Consider the following 23586-nt stretch of genomic DNA (forward strand, 5'->3'; position numbering starts at 1 on the left):
ACTATGTTTGTAGAAGAATGACGGGCATATAATAATGACAATTATTAATACATTGCTTTCAGGAAAGTCTTACGGGAGCGGCGTCGAGTGGTACAATCAGCTGAGCCGAGCTAAATTGCTACTGGAGGGATTTAGCACAGGCTTTCCTGAGACAATATAATCATGTCTCAGAAATGATGCCTGACAGGATAACTCTGCAAAATTTAGAGAAAAAATCGAACGAAAGCTTCAGAAAATATGCGCAGAGGTGGCGAGAGGTGGCGGTTCAGGTGCAACCACCGCTTTTGGAAAAAGAGATGACGACGCTTTTTATTAATACTTTGAAAGCCCCGTTCATCACTCACATGTGGGAAGCGCTTCAAAAATTTCTCGGATATAATCATGAATGGTGAAATGATGAGCATGCCATAAAGTGGAAAATAGATGGAGAAATATAGGAGGGCACCCCGGAAAGAGAAAATGAGTGAATAATGTGAATGTTATGGTAGGTCAATTACCGTGATCAACAAAGAAAGTGTTGCTAATCAACAGGGATCATCAAACAAGATCAGAGCTAGCAAACTACTGAAAGCCCAATTCACCCATCCGATGTATACAAGGATTTATCAGACTTTATTCGATGCACATGTTGTTGCTCCTCGTTACTTGAGTCCTCTACAACCCCGTATCCAAAATGGTATGATACGAACGCGCAATGTGATTATCATGCGGGAATTTCTGGGCACTCGATAGAAAATTGTACTGCCTTCAAGAAGGTAGTAGAAGGACTTATCAATTTAGGTGTTGTCAAACTTGACGACTCACCTAACGCAAAGAATCCGTTACCTAATCACGCAGATAAGGGGGTAAATATGGTTAGCGAAGGTACGGGAGAAGAAGTCAAGACTGACATTGCTGAAGTAAAAACTCCATTGAAACGGGTCTGGAAAGAAATGGCGAAAAGAGGTTTGGTTATTTCAGATTCTGAGGAAGGGCATGAGATGGGAAATTATTGTGAATTTCACCATAAAACAGGGCACGAAATCCAAGAATGTGAAGGATTTAAGGCTTTGGTTCAAAGCATGATGGATAACAAAGAGATGAGGTTTTACGAAGATGCGAAAGAAATGAGGAGCATATGCGCGACAGAGTTGGGAACAAAGGCTCCAAATCATCCTGTGGTCATTATCTCACGCCCTAAGGGTAATGAGGTTAGGGCCCAGGTAACACCGAAAATTGTAATCCAGAAACCATCAAATTTCTCTTATAGGGATAACAAAATGGTGCCGTGGAATTACGGGTGTAATGTGACCGTTTTGGGAAAAGAAGCAGAAAGAAATCAGGAAACAGGTTCTTACACGCGCAATGGAAAAAGATATGACGCTCAAGCAGAGTCGTCCAGGGAAGAGAATTGGAAGAAAGAACAGAGGAAAGGGAAGGCAGTAGAAGTTGAACCATTGGTAAATGAACCAATAAAAGAAGAGGAGGCAAAGGAGTTTTTGAAGTTTTTGAAACACAGTGAATACAGTGTTGTGGAGCAACTACACAAACAGCCAGCCCGCATTTCTGTATTAGCTTTACTCTTAAACTCGGAAGTACATCGGAATGCACTATTAAAGGTGCTAAACGAAACATATGTGGCTGACGATATTCGGTAAACAAGCTGGATCGGCTGATCAACAATATTGGTGCTGACAATTTTATCTTCTTCAGTGATGATGAAATACCATCCGGAGAAGAGGTTCTACTAAAGCCCTACATGTTACTGTCCGATGCAAAGGGTACACACTCCCGGGGGCCTTGGTTGATAATGGATCTGCACTAAATGTATTGCCTTTGTCCACTCTTAGTCGATTACCAATAGACAGTTCGCACATGAAAGCATGCCAGAGCATAGTAAGGCATTTGATGGAACAAAAAAGGAGGTTATGGGGAGAATTGAGATACCATTAAGGATTGGCCCAGTCAATTATGAGGTGGATTTCTTGGAGATGGATATTAAACCCTCCTACAACTGTCTATTGGGGAGACCGTGGATACACTCAGCAGGGGCAGTACCTTCATCATTACATCAGAAGGTGAAGTTGGTATCGGAGGATCGGTTGGTAACAATAGATGCAGAGGAGGATATTATCGCAATGATGACTAGCGATGCACCTTATGTGGACATCAACGATGAGGCACTAGAATGTTCATTTCGGTCGTTAGAATTTGTGAACGCGATGTTTATTGCGGAGGGAAATAGAATCCCAGTACCGAAAATATCCAGGACCACTGAGATGGGATTGCGATTGATGGTAGGAAGAGGAGCCTTACCCGGGAAAGGATTGGGAAAATATCTTCAGGGAAGGATTGAGGCACCAATGCCGAAGGAAAAGTTTGATAGATTTGGTTTAGGGTACAAGCCGACATGAAGCAGAAGAAGAAAGAAGTAGAGAAGAGACAAGAAAGAAGAAGGGCGCGTTTGAATGGACATGAAGCTAAGTGTGAGCCTTTAACCTTTCCCCACATATCTGCATCTTTTGTGTCGGGAGGATTTATCCATTCTGAATGTGGAGTGTCCGGTAGCGGCAGGGGAGGAATGTTGGAAAATGTTTATACCAACGCCATAGAAGCAACGGAAAGGAGGGCTTTGTTGGAGATCTGCCCTTATGAGCCTGGAAGCGAGCTAAACAATTGGACTGCTGAAGAAATCCCTGTAGTCTTTAGGGCTTATTCAGAGTAATGCTCAAAACATTCCTGTTGTTTGTTGGCCTAGAAACAATATGAAATTTTTGTGAAATAGGCATGGGGCCTAAATATCATTATTTTAATGAAATACATGTTAACGTTCATCTTGATCAGTTTTTTTTTCTTTTTATATTTTTCATTTGGTTGATTGTCTTACAAATAATTCTTTCATTTGTAATTCTTTGCACAAACATATTCATAAATTTATATTCTTGGTATATTCTTTGATATGCCCTCATAGGTCTTCAGATATCAATGACATGAGTAACGCTGCCTCAAACACGGAGCCTATTTTTGAGCAAGAAGTGTGTTCAGAGGGATCCCACGACTTTGAAAATGACGAAGATTATGATGCATCTCCGGACTTGTTAAGAATGATGGAACAAGAGGATAAGCATATCCTACCTCATAGGGAATCATTAGAAATAGTGAGCCTAGAGGATGGAAAGGAGGTGAAAATTGGAACTGAAATCACCGCAAAGACAAGGCAAGACCTCATTAATTTGCTCCGAGAGTTCAAGGATGTTTTCGCGTGGTCGTACCAAGATATGCCTGGGCTAAATACTAACATTGTGGTGCATCGTCTGCCCATAAAAGAGGATTGTAAACCCGTTCAACAGAAGCTTAGGAGAATGAGACCTGACATTGTGTTGAAAATAAGAGAAGAGGTCAAAAGACAATTCGACGCTGGTTTCTTACAAGAGGTCAAGTATTCGGATTGGGTAGCCAACATCGTCCCTGTTCCCAAAAAAGATGGAAAGGTACGAATGTGTGTGGATTATAGGGATTTGAACAAGGCTAGTCCAAAGGACAACTTTCCACTGCCTCACATTGATACTTTGGTAGATAACACGGCGGGCTATTCATTGTTTTCTTTCATGGACGGTTTCTCTGGATACAATCAAATAAAGATGCATCCTGGAGACATGAGAAAAACCACATTCATTACCTTATGGGGAACATTCTGTTACAAGGTAATGCCCTTCGGATTGAAGAATGCGGGAGCAACGTATCAAAGAGCTATGGTGACTTTGTTTCACGACATGATGCACAAGGAGATCGAGGTCTATGTTGACGATATGATCGCAAGTCTAGAACGGAAGAAGAGCATGTTCAGGTCTTGAAAGGTTATTCTTGAGATTAAAGAAATTTCAGCTCAAGCTTAACCCGGCCAAATGCACGTTTGGAGCCAGATCAGGGAAGTTATTAGGCTTCATAGTTAGTAAAAAGGGGATCGAGGTTGACCCAGACAAAGTAAAGGCAATACGAGATTTACCTCCCCCGCGCACTCAGAAGGAGGTTCGAGGTTTCCTAGGGAGGCTGAATTACATTGCTCGGTTCATCTCACAACTGACAGAGAAATGTGATCCAGTATTCCGACTCTTAAAGAAACATAATCCGGGTGAATGGGATGAAGAGTGTCAGAGGGCTTTCGATAGGATAAAGCAGTACTTGGCTAATACTCCAGTCTTATCACCTCCAAGTCCAGATAGGCCATTGATATTGTATCTAACAGTGTTGGAGAATTCCATGGGATGCGTATTGGGCCAACATGATGAGACGGGAAAGAAAGAAAAGGCAATATACTATCTTAGTAAGAAATTTACCGATTGCGAAATGAGGTACTCATCAATTGAGAAGTTATGTTGTGCTCTAATCTGGGCAACCCGAAGACTGAGACAGTATATGTTGTATCACACGACTTGGTTGATTTCAAAGTTAGATCCTTTAAAATATATGATGGAATCGACTGCTTTGAACGGGAGAATGGCTAGATGGCAGATCTTGCTCTCAGAATTTGATATAGTATATGTCAGTCAGAAGGCCATAAAGGGAAGTGCAATAGCCGATTTCCTGGCTAGTAGAGCCTTGGAGGATTATGAATCTTTGAATTTTGATTTTCCAAACGAAGACTTGATGTATGTGGCGAATACTGAAGAAAATCCTCAAATAGATCACGTATGGAAGTTAAATTTTGATGGAGCTTCAAATGCTACGGGTAATGGAGTCGGGGCAGTCTTGGTATCCCCAAGTGGAGATCATTATCCTGTTGCTAGCAAGTTGGACTTCGATTGTACAAATAACATGGCAGAATATGAAGCATGTATTATGGGCATTCGTGCAGCCATTGAACGGAACATCAAAGTACTGAGAGTATACGGGGATTCAGCGTTGGTGATATACCAACTCAAAGGGGAGTGGGAGACTAGAGATCCTAAGCTAATCGGTTATAGAAAACTAGTTCTCGAATTGGCTGAGGAGTTTGACGATATCACCTTCTATTACCTCCCACGGGAGGAAAACCAAATGGCTGATGCATTAGCTACTCTAGCTTCGATGATTCAGGTGAATAGACTTGAGGCAATGAGGCCTGTTCAGATGAGTATCTCTGAGACCCCGGCTAATTGTTGCAATATTGAGGAGGAGGGAAAAGATGATTGTCCTTGGTATCGGAGTATCTTACAATATGTGAAGAATCGGGAATACCCTGATCAAGCGACAGAGAATGATAAAAGAACTCTGAGAAAGATAGCCATTGAATATGTCTTAGATGGAGAAGTGTTATATAAAAGAAGGAAGGATCAAGTACTGTTAAGATGTGTAGATGCGGTAGAAGCCAAGAAAATCTTGGAAGAAGTCCATGAGGGTATTTGTGGGACGCACGCCAGTGGTTTCACGATGGCCAGACAGATCATGAGATTTGGGTACTATTGGCCCACCATGGAAGGAGATTGTATTGATCATGCCAGGAAGTGCCACAAATGCCAAATTTACGGAGACAAAATACATGCGCCTCCTTCACCTCTTCACGTCATGACCTCTCCTTGGCCGTTTTCCATGTGGGGTATGGATGTTATTGGGCCAATATCACCAAAGGCTTCTAATGGGCATCGCTTCATCTTCGTAGTAATTGATTACTTTACCAAGTGGGTGGAGGCTGCTTCATATGCAAATGTCACAAAAGCAGTAGTCAGCAAATTCTTGAAGAAGGAGATCATTTACCGATATGGAATGCCTGAGAGGATCATATCCGACAATGCGACGAATTTGAATAATAGCACAATAGCTGAAGTTTGTAGCAAGTTTAAAATTAAGCATCATAACTCATCGCCGTATCGTCCCAAAATGAATGGTGCAGTGGAGGCGGCCAATAAAAACATTAAAAGGATTGTGGGGAAAATGACTGAAACTTACAAGGATTGGCATGAGAAGTTATCATTTGCTCCCCTTGCCTATCGAACATCTGTTAGAACTTCTACTGGGGCAACGCCTTTTTCTCTGGTTTATGGAATGGAGGCAGTATTACCCATTGAAGTTGAAATCCCTTCTCTACGGGTGTTATCGGAGCTACAATTGGATGAAGCCGATTGGATCCAATCTCGGTACGATCAATTGAACCTAATAGAAGAAAAGAGGATAAGAGCTATTCACCATGGGCAAATGTACCAGAAACGAATGATGCTAGCCTATAATAAAAAGGTTCGCCCCCGAGAATTTCGTGAAGGGGACTTGGTACTAAAAAAGATTCTTCCTATGCAAAAAGATTTTAGAGGAAAATGGATGCCAAATTGGGAAGGCCCTTATGTTGTAAAGAAAGCCTTTTCTGGTGGAGCTTTGATCCTATGTGAGATGGATGGCAAAAGTTTACCAAATCCGGTAAACGCAGACTCCGTCAAGAAATACTTCACATGAAAGAAAGGGGAACCAAAGTGAAAACCCGTAAAGGGCGCTTTGCTTCCTAAAAAAAAAAAAAACTTTGGAGAGGCTAAGGTGAAAACCCGTAAAGGGCACTTTGAGACCAAAGAGGACTTGAGTCGAAAACCCGAAAAGGGCGACTCAAGTATTGGGCAGGATTGGAGCATCAGGACTTGAGCAGATCAAATTTTGATCAGGGGCATGTGATGATCTTGCTTTACCAATAAGAAAGGATATGCAACATCTTGGAACCTTGACAGAGTATTGCCGATCTCCTGAACACATGTCAAACTTAGAAGGGTCTTCGGAAAGTTTGTACAGAGAAACTCAAGCGGCGATAACTGGGGCACCTAGTTCTTAGGTGTATTCTTGAAAATACATTTTTATTTTCTTTCTTTCTTCCTTTCCTTTGTGAAAACGTACATTCTCAATCCACTTCTTTGTTACCTTTCTTTCGCCATCTTTGATGTTTTATTTGAGTTATAATCAGAACTAGCTTTATTCTTATCCATTGTTATGATCTTTTTGCAAACATGTTGCATAGGAATAATGATTAACGAACTAATAAAACTTTCAGGAAAAAAGTTTTGCACATTACTCTGGAAAATTTCTAAATAATATAGGGACCTGAAACATGACTAATGTTTAGAACACGCCAATTTTAAAGGTTGGAAATCTAAGAAGGAAGAGTCTAAGTTAAAGACTATCCTTTCAGATTTTGTCGTCTAAACATTGATTAAACAAAATGACAAGCTGCCGTGTTAATTACAAAGCTTAAATGAACAAGCAAGCAATGATCATCAGGCAATAGGAAGAGGTTACCTCGGAGAAGAGAGCCTTCACTTACTCATAAGACTTTGGTACAACACCTTGAGAATGGTGTAGGAAACCAGAACGGTTCAGATTCTATATCCCCGAATTGTGATAAAAGAGGATAGAGGAAAAGCCACACATTTCTACCCTTAGATTACTGTGAGAGAATGATGGTACAAATTTTGGCGTCCCAGTGGATATAACTTTGAGGTTTACAATGGGGACAGTCTGGCTAAATGTTCCTTCAGAAAAATCAGTCAAGCGAGAAGGCGTTGTAGCACGAAACCTTGAGTAGTGATAACCTAAGCGAGATCATTCTCGGAAAAATAAAATTCTGCATTCATGCAAACACCATTCACATATGTCTAGTTAGGAGCATTTGCTTCATTTTGATCATGTCATCCTAATCATTAGGCATAATTAGGTTTATTATACAGGTCTTATCTCCCTGAGATTACAGTGGAACAGACCAAAGAATTTCAGATCTTATCTCCCTGAGGTTACAGCGGAGCAGATTGAAGCCAGAGATCTTATCTCCCTGAGATTACAGCGGAGCAGATCAAAGATAGTAATCCTATCTCCTTGAGATTACAATGGAGCGGATTAAAGGATCTTATCTCTCTGAAGTTATAGTAGAGAAGATCACATCAGGTCTTATCTCCCTGAGATTACAGTGGAACAGACCAAAGAATTTCAGATCTTATCTCCCTGAGATTACAGCGGAGCAGATCGAAGACACCATCCTATCTCCCTGAAGTTACAGTGGAGCGGATTAAAATAAGAGATCTTATCTCCCTGAGATTACAGCGGAGCAGATCGAAGACACTATCTTATCTCCCCGAAGTTACAGTGGAGCGGATTAAAGGATCTTATCTCTCTGAGGTTACAGCAGAGTAGATCGCATCAAGTCTTATTTCCCTGAAGATGCAGTGGAACAGACTGAAAACAATAAGGCGTGTCTCCCTAAAGTTGTGGCGGAGCGGACAGAAGATAATGATCCTTATCATGTCCAATCTTATTCCCCTAAAGTTGTAGTGGAATAGATGGAAGCGAAGTCACAAACCTTGTCTCTCTGAAGTTGCAGTAAAGCAGGTTGGAGTCACGAAACTTATCCCCCTGAAGTTGCAGTGGCCCAAGTTGAAGATATGAGTCCGATCTCCCTGAAGTCGCAGTGGAGCGGGTCAAAATGATGGACCTTACCCCCTGAAGTTACAACAGAATGGATTGAAGTTACAAGACATATCTCTCTGAAGTTGCAGTGGAGTGGATTGAAGCAACACGACACATTGGATTGGAATGAAACTACTTGAAGAAGAGAAGCGTCAAGAGAAGTCGAGACTCGACGAGACCGGGCGAAATTGGGCTTTCTTAGTCTTTGCTCTGTTATCGTTACACGACAACGAGCAAAGAGGGGCAGCTGTACAAGCCCAATCTGAACTCACCAGCCCAAACCCAAGACCCATTACAAGACAGCCCACTAGCCTAACCTAATCGGCCCAATAAGCCCAACCGGCCCCAAACCCAGTTAGACTAGGGCAGAAACCCTAGCCCCCTGTTGTGCCGCACCTGCTCCTGGCCGCCTCACCTGCCCTCTGTTCACAGCCGTCACCACCCACTCCACTGCGCCACCTGCTCCAAGTCAATCACCTGCAAGGAGAGAAACAAACACGCAACAAGGAAAAAAGAAGCAGACAACACAAAACAAGAAAATATTAAATCTTTTCTTTCTTTTTGTTCTTTCGCTATAAAAGCCGAACATAAAGAGAAAAGACAGGAGGGTTTTTTTTTTCGGGAACAGTGGGCTTTTCTTTTCCTTTTGGTAGCATTTACAGAAATAAAAGCAAAAAGTTTAAAGGTGATAAGCAGGGTTCTCTTTTATTTTCGATTTTTTTCTTAGATATATATATTTTTTCTTTTGTTTATTTACTTATATACATATATAATATAAAGAGGAAAATGTAAAAAAAATATATACCTTTTTGAAGTTTTCCGGCCACCGTGTACGGTGGCCGGCGCGACGCCGTTTATGTCGGAAGATCGCCGGAACCCATGGCCGGACTTGGGCCTGAGAGAGAAGGAGAGAGCTCTCTCTCTCTGTTTGTTTTTAAAAGATGAAACTCATTTGATTTTTTTTTGGTTTTTCTTATTATTTATACTAAACACAAAACGGCGCCGTTTTAGCAAAGGGGGATCCGCGCGTCGACCCGACCCGACCCGAAGGATCCGCGTGTTTTAGTTTTTTGGGCAATTTATGCGCGCAGTCCCTCTGATTCGCGGCGTGTTTCAATCTGGTCCTATTTTGTTGTTTTATTTTATTTTGATTTAGCCCTAACATTTTACTTTTGTTTTATTTTAGTCCATTGAGGTGCTGCGTTTTGGGATTTTGGGTTTATTTTCTGTTTCGGTCCTTCCCTTTTTTACGCGCGTCGCAATTGGATCCCTTTCGTTTTCCTTTATTTCGAATTGGCCCTATATGTTTTATTTCATTTCGATTTAAGGCCCTTTTTAGCATATTTTATTATTTAGTCAATTTTTGTTAACTTTATTATTATTATTATTATTATTATTATTATTATCATCTTTATTATTATTAGTATTGGTATTATTGTTGTTACTTTTATATCTCTATTCATGTATATACTTATGTATTTTAAATATACATGTCTTATTATTATCATATAAGTGCTTGTATATGTACATGTACATATTTTACATATAATTTGTTTAATATATATACGTATACTCATATTTCTTTTTATATATATCTATATACATATACATATTTTTATTTTTATAAGTATGTATATTTATATGTATGTATTTATATGTTTTTGTATATCTTAATTTGCATAGACATATACATACATATTTTCAATATATTTTAAACATATATATAAATTAACGTATTTATTTGTATACGTAGGTATATTTTCATTATTTTTAAACTTTAATTTGTACATACATATTTTCATGCGCCTACTTTATATATGCATTTCATTATTTTCATATTCCATAATTTTATACACCTATATATATGTGTACATATTTTTATCTATATGCATATTTTTTTTTATTTTAAAGTATACTTTACACATATATTGTAATTTTATGAATACACACATTTTTTTTTGTCTATACATATAAATATATATATCCCTTTAAATTTTGATTGTATTCACTATTTATTTATTTCATTTTCATTATTATTTTGAACGAATGTTTAATTTATTTGTTTATATATATATTGTTATTTTATATGATTGTAGGTTTGACTTTTATTTATTTTATATTGTTGCTATCGCTCGTATCATTTTTACACTTTTGTATTCATTATGATTTTGTCATGTATAATAATGTAATTTGCTTTCACATTTTTTACTACGACTTCATGTTTTTATCTCACTCGATAATAAAATTTGTTTAAAAAAAATGATATTTTTGTTTAGATTCGAGAGGATCGTACCCTAACTTGCTGGGTTTCGATTTCCACAATAAATCTAAACACACTAATCTTTTCAAACTCAAGTTTTGAAACGATCTCGGGAATCAAGAAAAGATCGTGTCCTAACTTACTGGGCATGATCCCTTTCCTAAACCCGAGATAATAAAATATCTTTTAAATAAGTAAAATTCTGGCATTCATTCACGTATTGGGAATTTGAGACATTGTATTCTAACTTACTGGATATGATTCTCTTTCTCGAATAATGTGAAATATGCCCATTTTCCTGAAAATTTTCAACGTTTTAATACAAGGATCGTATTTTTTAATTCTTCTAAGTTTTCAATTTTCGACATTAAGACATTAAGTAATCAACTAAGGTACCAATTTTGGGCGTATCGAGGGTGCTAATCCTTCCTCGTGCGTAACCGACTCCCGAACCCGTTTTCTGAATTTCGCGGACCAAACTTGTTGTTTTAATAAAATCAAACCGTTTATTAAAAACGACCGCTTTTCGAGGTGATCCAATCACACCTTATAAAAAGGATTGGTGGCGACTCCTGTTTCATTTTTTCAAAACCCAAGTCGACCCCGTTTTATCAAAAAAAAGATGTCAACATACCTCAATTAAGAACTTCCCGATTTACTATACTTGAATTATTACCTTTTAAAGAAAATATATAACTTTTATAGTCCTTAACTAAAATTTTCTAACTTTTGTTGCTCAACTAGAAACTTTTTACAATCTATTTAAGGTTTTATAACTCAAAAACCTGAAGCATGCTTTTTACAACAGAGTGAAATGAGCAAATTAACAATAAACCTCTAGTAAATATGTATTTACAAATTGAAACTCTAAATATAAAGATTTAAGAGAGAAAATATATCACAATAAACTCTCAATAAATATGTACAAGAGAAAATAAAGAAAATAAAGAGTTTCTATACTTATGTTCATCTCATGTATCTTAAAGTCTCGAAATGTTCTTCATGTGTGTATATATAACATGAGAAAAAATTGTGACCGTTATAAATGTCGGAACAATTTCTAACCATTAAAAGTATTGCACACAAACTTGTATCAATACAACTCACAAGATGTATGAATAGAAATTGACTCGCATAATAGAAATGTACTCTTTTTTTTTTTTTCCTTTTCTCTCCACCGTCGATCTCCCTCCCCTCTACCCAATATTCCTCCAATTTTTAGTCAAATTTCTCCAAGATTCTTGAATCTCCTTTGATTGTCATCTTCTTTTTTTTTTTTTTAAACGTGACAATTTATAGAGAAAACATGAATTGAATGATGCGGCAGACTAAGAGCCTGCCGGCTGGAGGTAACATATATCACAATTTGGAACTTCAAGTACCAAATTGATAAAAGAATTCTTTTTAAGTGTCAAAGTGATAATTAGATGCAATTTTGGAGGCAAGTAGTACATTAACCCTTTTTAATTTTTTAAGAAGTTATAAAAGATAGTATTTCCAAAGAATTGAAGAGTCCAAAGTAATAAAAAAAAAATCAAAAACCGGAAACTAGAACAGCTAATTGGAATTGACTTACAGCAAAATTTAAAGAAAAATACATCATTGACCAGCAGAAACCCAGTTAGCACTTCTCATGTAACTCATGACTCTTAAACAAATAAAAAAAAAACAGAGATAGCATTCTTCATCATCCACTTGTCATTTGCCCACATTTATAACATGGTATGGACGTATTCATAGTAGAAAGACATCCATATACTGAATCCGAATAACACAACCTAAAATAATCCATCATTTAAAACATCTCTCTAAATCCTGATAGAAATTGGGACAAAGTAGATATCAGTTCAATTCATTCTCTAAAGTAGATAGTTGACATTTGCAGAAATTGGGACCACATATGCACTCAATACTCGAACCAAATTTTGCATACTGTCAACACTTCCATTAAGATAACAACAAACCAGAAATCATTGCCACAATGGGTACCAAGGAATGAATTTTTATATATTGGCACTGAAGTTTCTTCGATTACAAAGTGAATTCAGGACCATAAGTCTATAAGCATAAATTTTAGTCTATTCTCACAATCTCTCACTTGCAACACCCCCAGGTGCATTACATTAAGATAGCACTAAATAAATATTTACAGCAACATATAGAATAGGAGAACTAAACGATCTCCTTCACAATTCGAATGCCCAAACCAAATACGGCATTTCGATTACATGATGACACTAATATCGTCGTCAACAAACGATCATCAGCTAAATGCTAATGAAATGGTTCATACAAAACACATCAGACCATCATTCATATACCTCGACAATCGAAAAAAAAACCAAGCTCATTATGTATATATACCTTAACATCCTGCAGGCAGCAGCAATCAAAGTGTTAAGAACAGCAATTGGGGCACCGGATCAAGCCGTTTTCATTGCATTCCAAGCATCTCTTAAGCAACCCTTCGTCCTCGTCGAACACTTTTCGACTCCCACTACAATTCCCACAAGGCACAAACCTGACATCCCCACAACAATCACAAACAAGCCCAGGCTGTTGTATCCTTGGAAAATCCTCAAGAATCTTAGCCAATTCCCCAACTTCAAACATGCTTTTAATCACATCAGCACCACCAACATACTTTCCCTTTATAAAAACCTGAGGCAAACTCGGGTTCTTCTTTCTCAAAACGCTTTGCAACTCTTTCTTATAAGCTGAATCCATGGAAACATCCCTTTCATCAACCCAAACTCTAAATCCTCTAAATATCATCCTAACAGCATAACAATCTTCGTAAGTCCTTCTAATCCCTCGTAAACTAGTTAAATAGACAACAATCCGATCTTCAGTTCCGGGTAATCTTATCAATGGGTTATTAAAACTCGAAGAAAACGAAGATGAATACCCGATTGATTTCGCGGGTCTTAAAACAACTTTAGGGGAAAGTTCTGTACTGGTTGATGAAGATTTCGCGGACTCGAATAAATTGCAAAGCTTTTTGACTTTACCTTTGACTGAATCGATTGAATTGTAAATTTTGGAAATGGAAGCTGCTCGATTAAGAGACGATGGGTTGTTGAGAAGAAGATGGACTTTGGGGGCATCGGGTTCAGCTGTATTTGCGTGCATCGTGAAGGAGCGATTGAAGAACGTGGACCCCGATGATGAGCTGGTGCTGCTACTGTCCAATTCTGCCATCGACCCTACCCAGATCGGAAAATTCAAGCTTTTGGGAAATGAGTGAAAGGAAAAATCAGTTTCTTGAATAGAATGGATGGAAATTAATGGCTGCTTTTTTTTGTGCTGTCAGTTTTTCTCTTTTTGTTGTTTTAGATAAAGAAGGAAATGGTGGGAATGAGCTTTTGCTTTATGCCAACGTAACATCAAAGCAAGAATTTTTGTTTCCTTTAATATATTTATTTTCAAACTTATTAAAAAGACAATACTATTTTTAAAATAAAATCTCAACTTAATTTCCTATTTCTTCCATTTTATTATTTATTAAATTAAATATTAATTAGTTTAAAAATAAAATGAAGAAAGAGGCTGCGGCCACCGACTCACCGCCTTTTCTGAATGACTCGGTTTTTGGTTGTCTGTCATTTGGGAATTTTCTAGAGTTTTTGGATTAATAAAAAAATCCCAACAAAATCATTTTTATTGTCTTATACGAATAACATTTTAAGCTTTTTATTTTCTTTTTCTTAATAAGATTCTCACTCACATTTCCTTTTGAGATATTTATTTATTTATTAAATAATACAGTAACATTTTAAATATTATAATTTTAAAATTTAATTTCTATAAAATAGAATTTTAATCCATTTACTTTTTCGAATTTAAAAATTGAGATCCATTTGTTAATATTGTTATATTTTTTTATTAAATTTGTTGGTCCGGAATTTTAAAATAAATAAATAAATAAAACCTCACTTGATATTCATGTAACAAAAAATAATATTGTATCTAAATTTAATAAAATATTTTAACGGTGTTAGCAGTTCTTAAATATTCATATAATCATTTTAATTAAAATAAAGTATTTAGACTAATGACATTATAAAAATTGAGGTACCAAATTATGTTAAAATTAAAATATATAGATTAAATCTTCAATTTGAGAAAAATATATAGATTAAAATTAAAAGGTTTGGAATTGAAAGTTACCATTGTACTCGTGTCAAAAGAAGTTTACAAGTGTCCATTGTTGGTGTCGATTGTGGAAGGCTTTGCGCCTTCATTTTATATATAGTAGTAGAGTTGCTCATGGGCCGCCCAGCCCGACGGCCCGTCCGAAATATGGGAGGGTTTGGGTAAAAATATAGGCCTGAAATATGGGTTTGGGTAAAAAAATGAGGCCTGTTTAGAAAATGGGCCGGGCCTCGGGCACAAATTTTTTTGCCCGGGCCCAGGCTCGGCCCGATATAATAAATATATTTATTTTTTAAATTTTTTAAATTTTAAAATATTTTTAAAATACTTTTTTTAATTTTTTAATTTTTAAAATAAAATTTTGGTATTTTATTAAAAAATGGGTCGGGCCGGGCCAGACCCGGGCTTATGATTTTTTTCCCGGGCCGGGCATGGGCAAAATTTCAAGCTCATATTTCGGGCCGGGCCAAAATTTTTTTTATGGGCTCGACCCGAATCCGGCCCGGCCCGGCCCATGAGCACCTCTATATAGTAGTCTAGATATTAAAAATAATTATATTGTTTTTCTTCATGTAAGTATTGGACTGAATTATAAAAAAGGACCCATTTTTTTAAAATAACGGAAATAGACCACTTTGTTAAAATTTATAGAAATGAGCCAATTTTACTAAAACAAGTCCAGTTGATGTTATTTTTAAGGAAAACCTAGAAAAGAAAATTTAACTGGAGGTGTTTTTTCCTCGCGCTTTGCCACATCCAACAATAAGAATGACAACATTATTTTTTTTGTGCCACCTATTAATATGGAAATAAAATTTACAAAACAGACTTTTATATAAACCCAAAGTCTCATTTCTTTTGTTTTCTTAAGCAATGTGGGATATAAAGGGAAATGAGATATGTGTATATAGACTCGTGAATATGTTTACAGCTTATTCCTAGAATGTGGGATTGCTTCTTTAAATTTGATATGTAGATTATGTGTATATATAGACTTATGAATAAAAGTCTTCCACCACTATGCCTAAATAATTATTTTATTTAGATAAAACCCAAATTATTTAATTTAATTTTTTTCACCAATTTTTGAGTATCACAGTTCCAAATACTAAAGAATTTGAAAGAGTATGGCCCCCTATTATTTTTGTGCATAGACAAATCTTGATTTTTGTTTTTGCCCATAATATTATTATTTGTTAAAATAGATTGAAGTCTCTGTATTCTTGATAAATTTGGAATTTAGGCCTTTTATTTTTATTTCAAATAATTTAATTTCTCTATTTTTTGAATTTAAAAATGCACATCTAGTTGTTAACCTTGTTAAAATTATTTTGTTAAATTTATTGGTATGCCTAAATAAAAAAAATCACAAATATTGTAACATCTAGATTGATAATTAAACTGACCAACGCATTGGTTTTCGTTTTAATTGTTCAACAATATTTAAATAAAAAAATTCAAATCAGCTCTAGATTTTGTGACAAGTGTTGAACTCTGATTTCCAACACGTAGCTCTAAATCATATCAGATAAAATACAAAACTGAAAGTTGTGCAAGAAAAAAGAAAGAACATTATCCTTAAATCATAACCCTTTTCATAGTAAATTATAAACCTTCAAATTAAAGTGTAGCTCAACTATTTTAAATATACATTTAAAAAAATAAAATTATTTTTTGAGTATGTCAAATAGATTTTAACTAGTATGCAATGTGGAAAATAATAATTTTAAATACTCATTTTCAAAATAAAATACATGTTTTTTTTAACTTTGTTTCTTTATTATATTAGATATTGACTTTAGATTCGCACTTTTCATATAAATTAATCACTTTAAATATAATAGTTAAACATTAAAAAAGACATCGAGTTTATTATTAATCGTAATTTTTAAGGATGTACTTTTTTGAGTTTTTCTTGAAAATGGCACTAGTTGGGCTTGTTCTAGTAAAAAGGCTCATTTTCGTCAATTTTAACAAAAGTGGCCTATTTCCATTATTTTGAAGAAAAAAAAGGGGTCTTTTTTAGTAATATAGCCTAAGTTATGATACGAAATACCTTGAAAAAGAGGTTTATATGTAAATTTTTTTTAAAAAATGTAAAAAATCAATTAAGTCTTTGTATTACACTTAATTAAATTTTTATCGTCAATTAAAATATTTCATTATTAATTTTCGTCATTGAACATGTTCATCATTAAAATATATTGACGAACCAATCAAATGGTGACACGTGTCAACTTTTGATTTAATCTAATCTTTTTCTTATAAAAAATAATTAAAAATCATAAAAAAATAAAAAATATAAAAATTGTTAAATATTAAAAATATGAAAATTTATAAAAAATTATAAAACATATTTAAAATTTTATAAAAAAATTATTAAAATTCTATAAAAATCATAAAAAAATATAAAAAAGTATTAAGATTGATGCAAAATTATAAAAAAAAAATCACAAAAAATTAAATTGGACCAGATCAACCGGTTGGACGAATTAGAATGAAATTAGTAAGGGTATCAGTCCAGAGAAAGCTGTTAGACTGGTTGACCTAGCAATCAGATGACTGAACTGATTTTTTCAATGTTTTATTAAATTGAACTGGATGGATTAGTCAAATTGACAAACCAGTGGCTTGATCGGTTTAAGCACCCGTTTAGTTTTGAAAACCTTGATATAAACTTATTAAAATTATAAAAAATTTAAATATTATAAAATATAAAAAATATAATAATTTTAAAAAAAATTAAAACTACTTAAAATTAAACAAAACATATTAGAAATCTTAAAAATAATAAAAAATTGTAAAAAAGTTACTAAAAATAAATAAGAGTATCGGTCCGGAAAAATCCATTAGATCGGTTGACCTGAAATTGAACAGTTGAACCAGTTTTTACGTTAACAGAAGGACTTAATTTATTATTTTAATTAATGGTAAGAATTTAATTGAGTAAGAATTTAATACAAAGGCCTAATTAAATTTTTTTTTTACATTTTTAAGAGAATTTTTTTATTTATAAGAAAAAAAAAGTTACAATAGGAAATACACCCAAGAAAAATTATTTAAAAATATAATTGTATTACTTTTCATTTATTAACACTTAATAATAACAACTAAAATATTATTTTTAAAATGCATATAAATATTAATTTAGAAAATAAAATTTACCAGACATTTAAGATAGCATTTAATAAATTGAAGTAAATTTAATTAATTTAACAAATGAAATTCAATGTATGGTATCAGTAAGTATCACCGAAAGAAAAACTTAAAAAGCACTTTCCTGAACTCATCAATTATAACTAATGTTGTAGTTATATTAGAAACAAGTATAAACTACCAAAATAGTATTTTTGTCATTTATGCTTGAAATATAGTTTTAGTTAATTACGTTAACATGTTGTAATATTTTAATTATTGAGCTGTTAATTACTATTAACGATGTAACAGTAAGCTGACATGACACATTAAATCATCATTTCAAATAATAATTTTAAGTTAAATTAAAAGAAAAATAAATAAATTATACAAATAAACAGTTATGATCAGAGATATTTTTTATACAATAAGATAAGGGTAAGATTGTTTCGATAAGTTTGATAAGAATTTTAATCATAATAATATAATTAAAGATAATTAAATGTGGAAAAAATTAATATTTATTTTACTAGTTAAATTTATGTCATTATTTGAATTTTTAATATTTAACTAGGTGCATTTTGTTATAAAAACCAAATACAGAACAACAAAATTTAACTGAAATGGCTTAAACACAGTTCTATACGTCGACCGCTACCCAATATATCATGTCCACGACAACCGCTTGCGCCCATGACATAAAACTATGAAACCTTATTACAACTAGTTATACACCGATTGCCTAAAATAATCTAAAAACCCTATCATTTCAACTCTACTAAAACTGAGAGCAATGTTGCCTGAGCTTATAAGCAAACCACCTATTCCGACCGTACATTTGACGATGACAATTTTCATCCACCTCCTTAAAGGCTTCACAACATTGTTTACCCACATTCATATAATCATTCAATGCTGCTCCCCAAATCTCGGTGAAACAACCTCTGAATTTCTCCAATGAACACCAACATTGTGTACGATATTTCACAATATACGGAGCCCATTTTGGTACTTGGCAATAATCCCAAGGATTCGGATATTTGGGCGATGACGGACTTGGCTTAGCCGGTGTCGATGGCTCCTCAGATGGAGAGTTTGGTTTAGCCACTGATGGGGATGGTTGTGGTTTTGGTTCAGCGGGAGGATGCGGTTTAGCCACTGATGGGGGTGGTTGTGGGTTATTTTGAGGCGGCGAAACTGGTTTAGCCGAGGCTGGTGGTGGCGTACAGCACAAACATACACAAGATTTATCTTCTTGTGGTATAACATAGGCCTCTTGTTGTGACAAGGAACAATGACAATGACAACCACAATCTGCTTCCGCGTCAGCCTTCAAACATGATGTCGACAACACCAAAACTAACAACGTAATGACTAAACTTTTTCTCATTGTCTTTGTTTTCTTCTCTACCAAAACTCACTCCACTTTTGATTAATGTTACTTTTCATCAAAAACTTCATTTTATAGGCCACGGAAGCTCTTCACTTCCTTTCAATTTTTATTATTTGGTTTTTGAAATTTAAAATTCTTTTAAATTTTTATTTTTATTATCTTATCATTTAGTTTTTGAAATTTGAAATTATTAATTGAGATAATAATGTTGTTTTTATCCTTTGTTTGTTTTAGGAAAAATCCATTTCAACTAAATTTGTAATTTGTCTTTTCTCTATTTATACAAATATTGGCTTTAAAAGATTCTTCATTATTATCTTTTATATACATACATCATGTTGCGATATCATGGGGTTGTTGCGACACTAGGTTCTCAGATTGCTCATGTCGCGACATTTTGTGACCAGTGTCACGACCCTGAGTCTTCTTTTACTAAATAAGTCAAAACTATTTTATTTTTGTGTTAAGATCAATACCACATAATCCCACAAATGTACATCAATCAATTTAAATCTATATAATACTTCAATTTATCAACTAAAATTTCATTAATTCATCGTATAACAATTATCGCTTAATGTCCCAACAATCTCATTTAAACTTCTTTTATGTATTAGCAATTTCATCACTTGTAACATCTTCTTAGCATTACAAATCTTCTATTATTTTCCTCTTCCTCCTCTCCATTCCACATCCTATATGTACATGTATATATATGAGAATCTTTGGCTTTTAGTATAGCATGCCTATATGTAATATTAATTATTCTTTTACTAATTACCTTATAGTACTCTTAACAAAGTTGTCTACTTAAGCAGCAATCACTAAATCATTTTTATCTTGACCTAAAAAAATCAAAATTAAGATAGCCAGTTGTTTTTGAAACTAACTCAAAATTTCAGAATTTAGTTTAAAGTAGATTAATACCAATTTTTCTTCAAATCTTCCCATGTTCTACTGCTATGCAGTTTTGACCCTTCTCTACTAAATATTATTTATCTTTCTGTACAAAATTCGTATAACATTTCCATTTATTTCTCTTGAATTAGACTCACCAAGATCTTTAGACATATAAAGTTCATCTCCTAAATATTTTTATAGAAGTTTTAATGATTTTTCAAAGTCAAAATAGGGATCTTAAAATCCATTTGACCTTGTCTCACTACAATGCATGTATCTCATTCAATACAATCTCAGTGCTTGCATTGTTTCTTTCACACAAAACTAGATTCATTAAAATTTAATTCTACACTTGGTTCATCATTTAACTCATCTTCTGCATTTTTTGGTGAATTTTTAAAGTTAAGCTACTGTTATTATCTAGAAACTATTTTAGTGATAATATTTACTTTTCCGTGATTTTTTGTATTAACTTTCATTTAAACATACATAATCATTATACTTTTGATATCATATTCATTTATTTACATTGAAACTTCTCATAATACAAATCATGTTCTTCTCTTTCACTTGAAAACTTAGTGTTTCTATATATCATATTTCCTCAAATACTTTCTCTCTCTATTATTTCAATTAAAATTCACATATCATACATTTTATTCATAAAATATTTAACTCAGCTCATAGAAATACCAGTAAAGTTAATATGAGAACTTACCTCTTTTGACAATAAATTTTTTCTCTTTTGCTTCTCTTCCATTTCTTTCTCAACTTCATCACTATCCTTCTCTTTTCCTTTAATTTTCTTAACTTCCATATCGTAATTTCTTGCTTATAAATTCTGGAACATACTCTCTAGGATCTCTACTTCATCTTTCCGATTTGCTTCCTATGGAATTTTTCAAAGAAAATGAGAACTTCTCCCCTTTTATAATGGTGCTGGCGACGTTGGAGTATGGAGAGTATGAAGGAATTTCTTCATATTTCCATACAAATATATCCTTTAATTTAATTAATTAAAATATTAAAATATCTTATAATAAAATATTCCATCAATTATATTTCAATACCTAAATTCAACAATTATTATATTTCAATATCTTATATTGATTGAGAAATGGTCATTTTGCCCTTGTAATCACTCAACATTCACTTTGGTGTCATTTTCCACTTTTGGTAAAATTTTAATTTAGCCTCTTTAGGGAATTTCCACTTTTGGTCATTCAATTTTTCCATATTTATGTTTTAACCCTATAAATTTTAAATATTTACATTAAAATCACAACACACTTTCATATGTTTACGATTTAGTCCATATCTTAAATTAATAAGTCACATCATACTTCTTGATTTAACTTTCTTTAAGTATCTCATGACATTTACTTATACCTTATTTTATTAAGAAGACTAAGATGTTTTTGAAATGTTACATTTCTTTCCCTTTAAAAATATCGCGTTCGAAATTTTTCTTAAATCGGTAGTCATCTTTAATTTTCTGTCACTTTCGTTTTCCTTTTATCACTTACTCTTACCCTTACTCATTTAATAACAATACCAATATTAATACTAACTAAGTTAATGGTTGAACCAAATATCCAAATCAAAATTAATCATGCAAAATGTCGTGAAATTAACTGAATAGATAAATTCAACATTCATCATGCAAATCAGTTTACACTAGAGTTGTTCATGGGCCGGGCCGGGCTGGGTTCGGCCCGTGTCCTAGGCCCGGGTCGGCCCGACCCATTTTTTTAATAAACACCAAAAATTTATTTTAAAAATAAAAAATAAAAAAAAATATTTTAAAAATAAAAAAATATATTTATTATATTCGGGCTGGGCCGGGCCGAGCTCGGGGCAAAAAAAATGGTGCCCGAAAACGGGTCTCGTTTTTTTTCCCAAACCCATATTTCGAGCCTATATTTTTACCTGAACCCTCCCATAATTCGGGAGGGCCGTCGGGCTGGGCCGGGCCTCCCGATCCATGAACACCTCTAGTTTACACCTCACCTACCCTCCCGTTTTGCAAGCAAACTAAATTGAGGAAATTATTAAAATTGATTTTTTAATGCATTAATTGCTTATTATCCTACCCCCATTCAGGTTTTCCTAAAGCAAATCTCACTATCTCAATGATAGATAATAAAAATAAAGCAAATTAGGTCAAAGAAATTACTAATTTCTTTTTATTGGCAAAAAACCCCCACTTCCGCCTTTTTTAAGCAAAGAATCTAAAAAAAAGCAAAGAATTACAGACTGAAGTAACCATTTTTCTGCTAACTCTTCATCTTTTCACCTACTGAAGAAAAGGAAAAAAAACCTTTTCTCAAAACAATAACCTAAAGTGCTCTGTGCCACCGTTATTCTCTATTGTCAGTGCCGTCATCTCCGATTGAGAAGGCCACCAAATCGGGCACCGTTGCTTTCTGAACTCACATTGAAATGTAATGTTGTCAAAATTCCGACATCGTCACATCGATAATAATACTAATAGTGAAAGATGACAATAGGACTAAATTGGAATTGAAGAGATGAAGTATAATTTGACCATTAATATTTAAATTAGAAAAGTGGATCTAATAAAAAGATTTGCAAATGTAAGAGGACCAAAGTAGAAGTAAGAGATCAAAGAATTTATGATGAATAAATAATAACATATGAGGAATGTGTTTTAGAGTATAGTTTTTTTTTTGGTGAATTATAATAATAAGGTAAAGTCTAAACAACAAGCATAATTAATGTGACTCAAACTTAGGTTCCACTTGAGACGGTGAACACCCTCAACCATTAGATCATTACATGGAATTTTAGAGTATAGTAACATATAGAAATGTTGGCAAGATATATTAGTAACATATCCCATGCATAAAATGCTTAAATAAGTGATAATAGAAGGAACTAAAATTTAACATTACAATTTTGTTTCACTAATAAGTTAAGTGATAAAAATTGAATCAAGTATAGAATAATGGGCTTAGGCTTTGGGTTTTAACTTGTAATTGGGCTTACAATTGTGTTTCATTAATAAAATAGGTCAGTAAGCACAATTACAAATTAAAACTAAAAAATTAAGTGAATGATGGGCTTAAAAATTAATTAGCCCAAAATCAAGTTGAAACATAAAAAATGCCTTATCCAAAGAACAAAATTAGAAGTTAAAACCAAAAGCCCAATTAAGAAAAAAAAGTTGGCCCAATCGTGTGTCAACCCAAAATTCCTCTAGAACAATTTTAATTGAAATAACAAGTTGAACCGTCTATTGAAGATGTAACACCCCGGATATTGGGTTAAAGGTTTTGAGGTTTGAAGTAAGGGTCAGTGAGTAGGTTGAGCAATTGGGTTGATTTTTGCGTTC

The 23586-nt window shown here is 34.1% G+C and overlaps 2 protein-coding genes across 2 annotated transcripts; both read right to left on the reverse strand.

The window, feature by feature from the left end:
* Positions 1 to 12634: 12634 nt before the first annotated feature.
* On the reverse strand, positions 12635 to 14051 carry LOC121217924 (uncharacterized protein At5g39865). Its single transcript, XM_041094605.1, has one exon. The coding sequence runs from the start codon at positions 13847 to 13849 to the stop codon at positions 13046 to 13048; it is 804 nt and encodes a 267-aa protein (XP_040950539.1). The 5' UTR covers positions 13850 to 14051; the 3' UTR covers positions 12635 to 13045.
* A 4665-nt stretch (positions 14052 to 18716) lies between these two features.
* LOC121217136 (mulatexin) lies at positions 18717 to 19328 on the reverse strand. The gene has a single exon (XM_041092689.1). The coding sequence runs from the start codon at positions 19326 to 19328 to the stop codon at positions 18717 to 18719; it is 612 nt and encodes a 203-aa protein (XP_040948623.1).
* Between the last annotated feature and the right edge of the window lie 4258 nt (positions 19329 to 23586).

This window comes from Gossypium hirsutum, chromosome D05 (assembly GCF_007990345.1).
Source record: "Gossypium hirsutum isolate 1008001.06 chromosome D05, Gossypium_hirsutum_v2.1, whole genome shotgun sequence".
Lineage (NCBI taxonomy): Eukaryota > Viridiplantae > Streptophyta > Magnoliopsida > Malvales > Malvaceae > Gossypium > Gossypium hirsutum.

Bases quoted from the DNA above. Each gene is read 5' to 3' on its own strand.
- LOC121217924 (XM_041094605.1), bottom strand. From the start codon at position 13,849: ATGGCAGAATTGGACAGTAGCAGCACCAGCTCATCATCGGGGTCCACG.
- LOC121217136 (XM_041092689.1), bottom strand. From the start codon at position 19,328: ATGAGAAAAAGTTTAGTCATTACGTTGTTAGTTTTGGTGTTGTCGACA.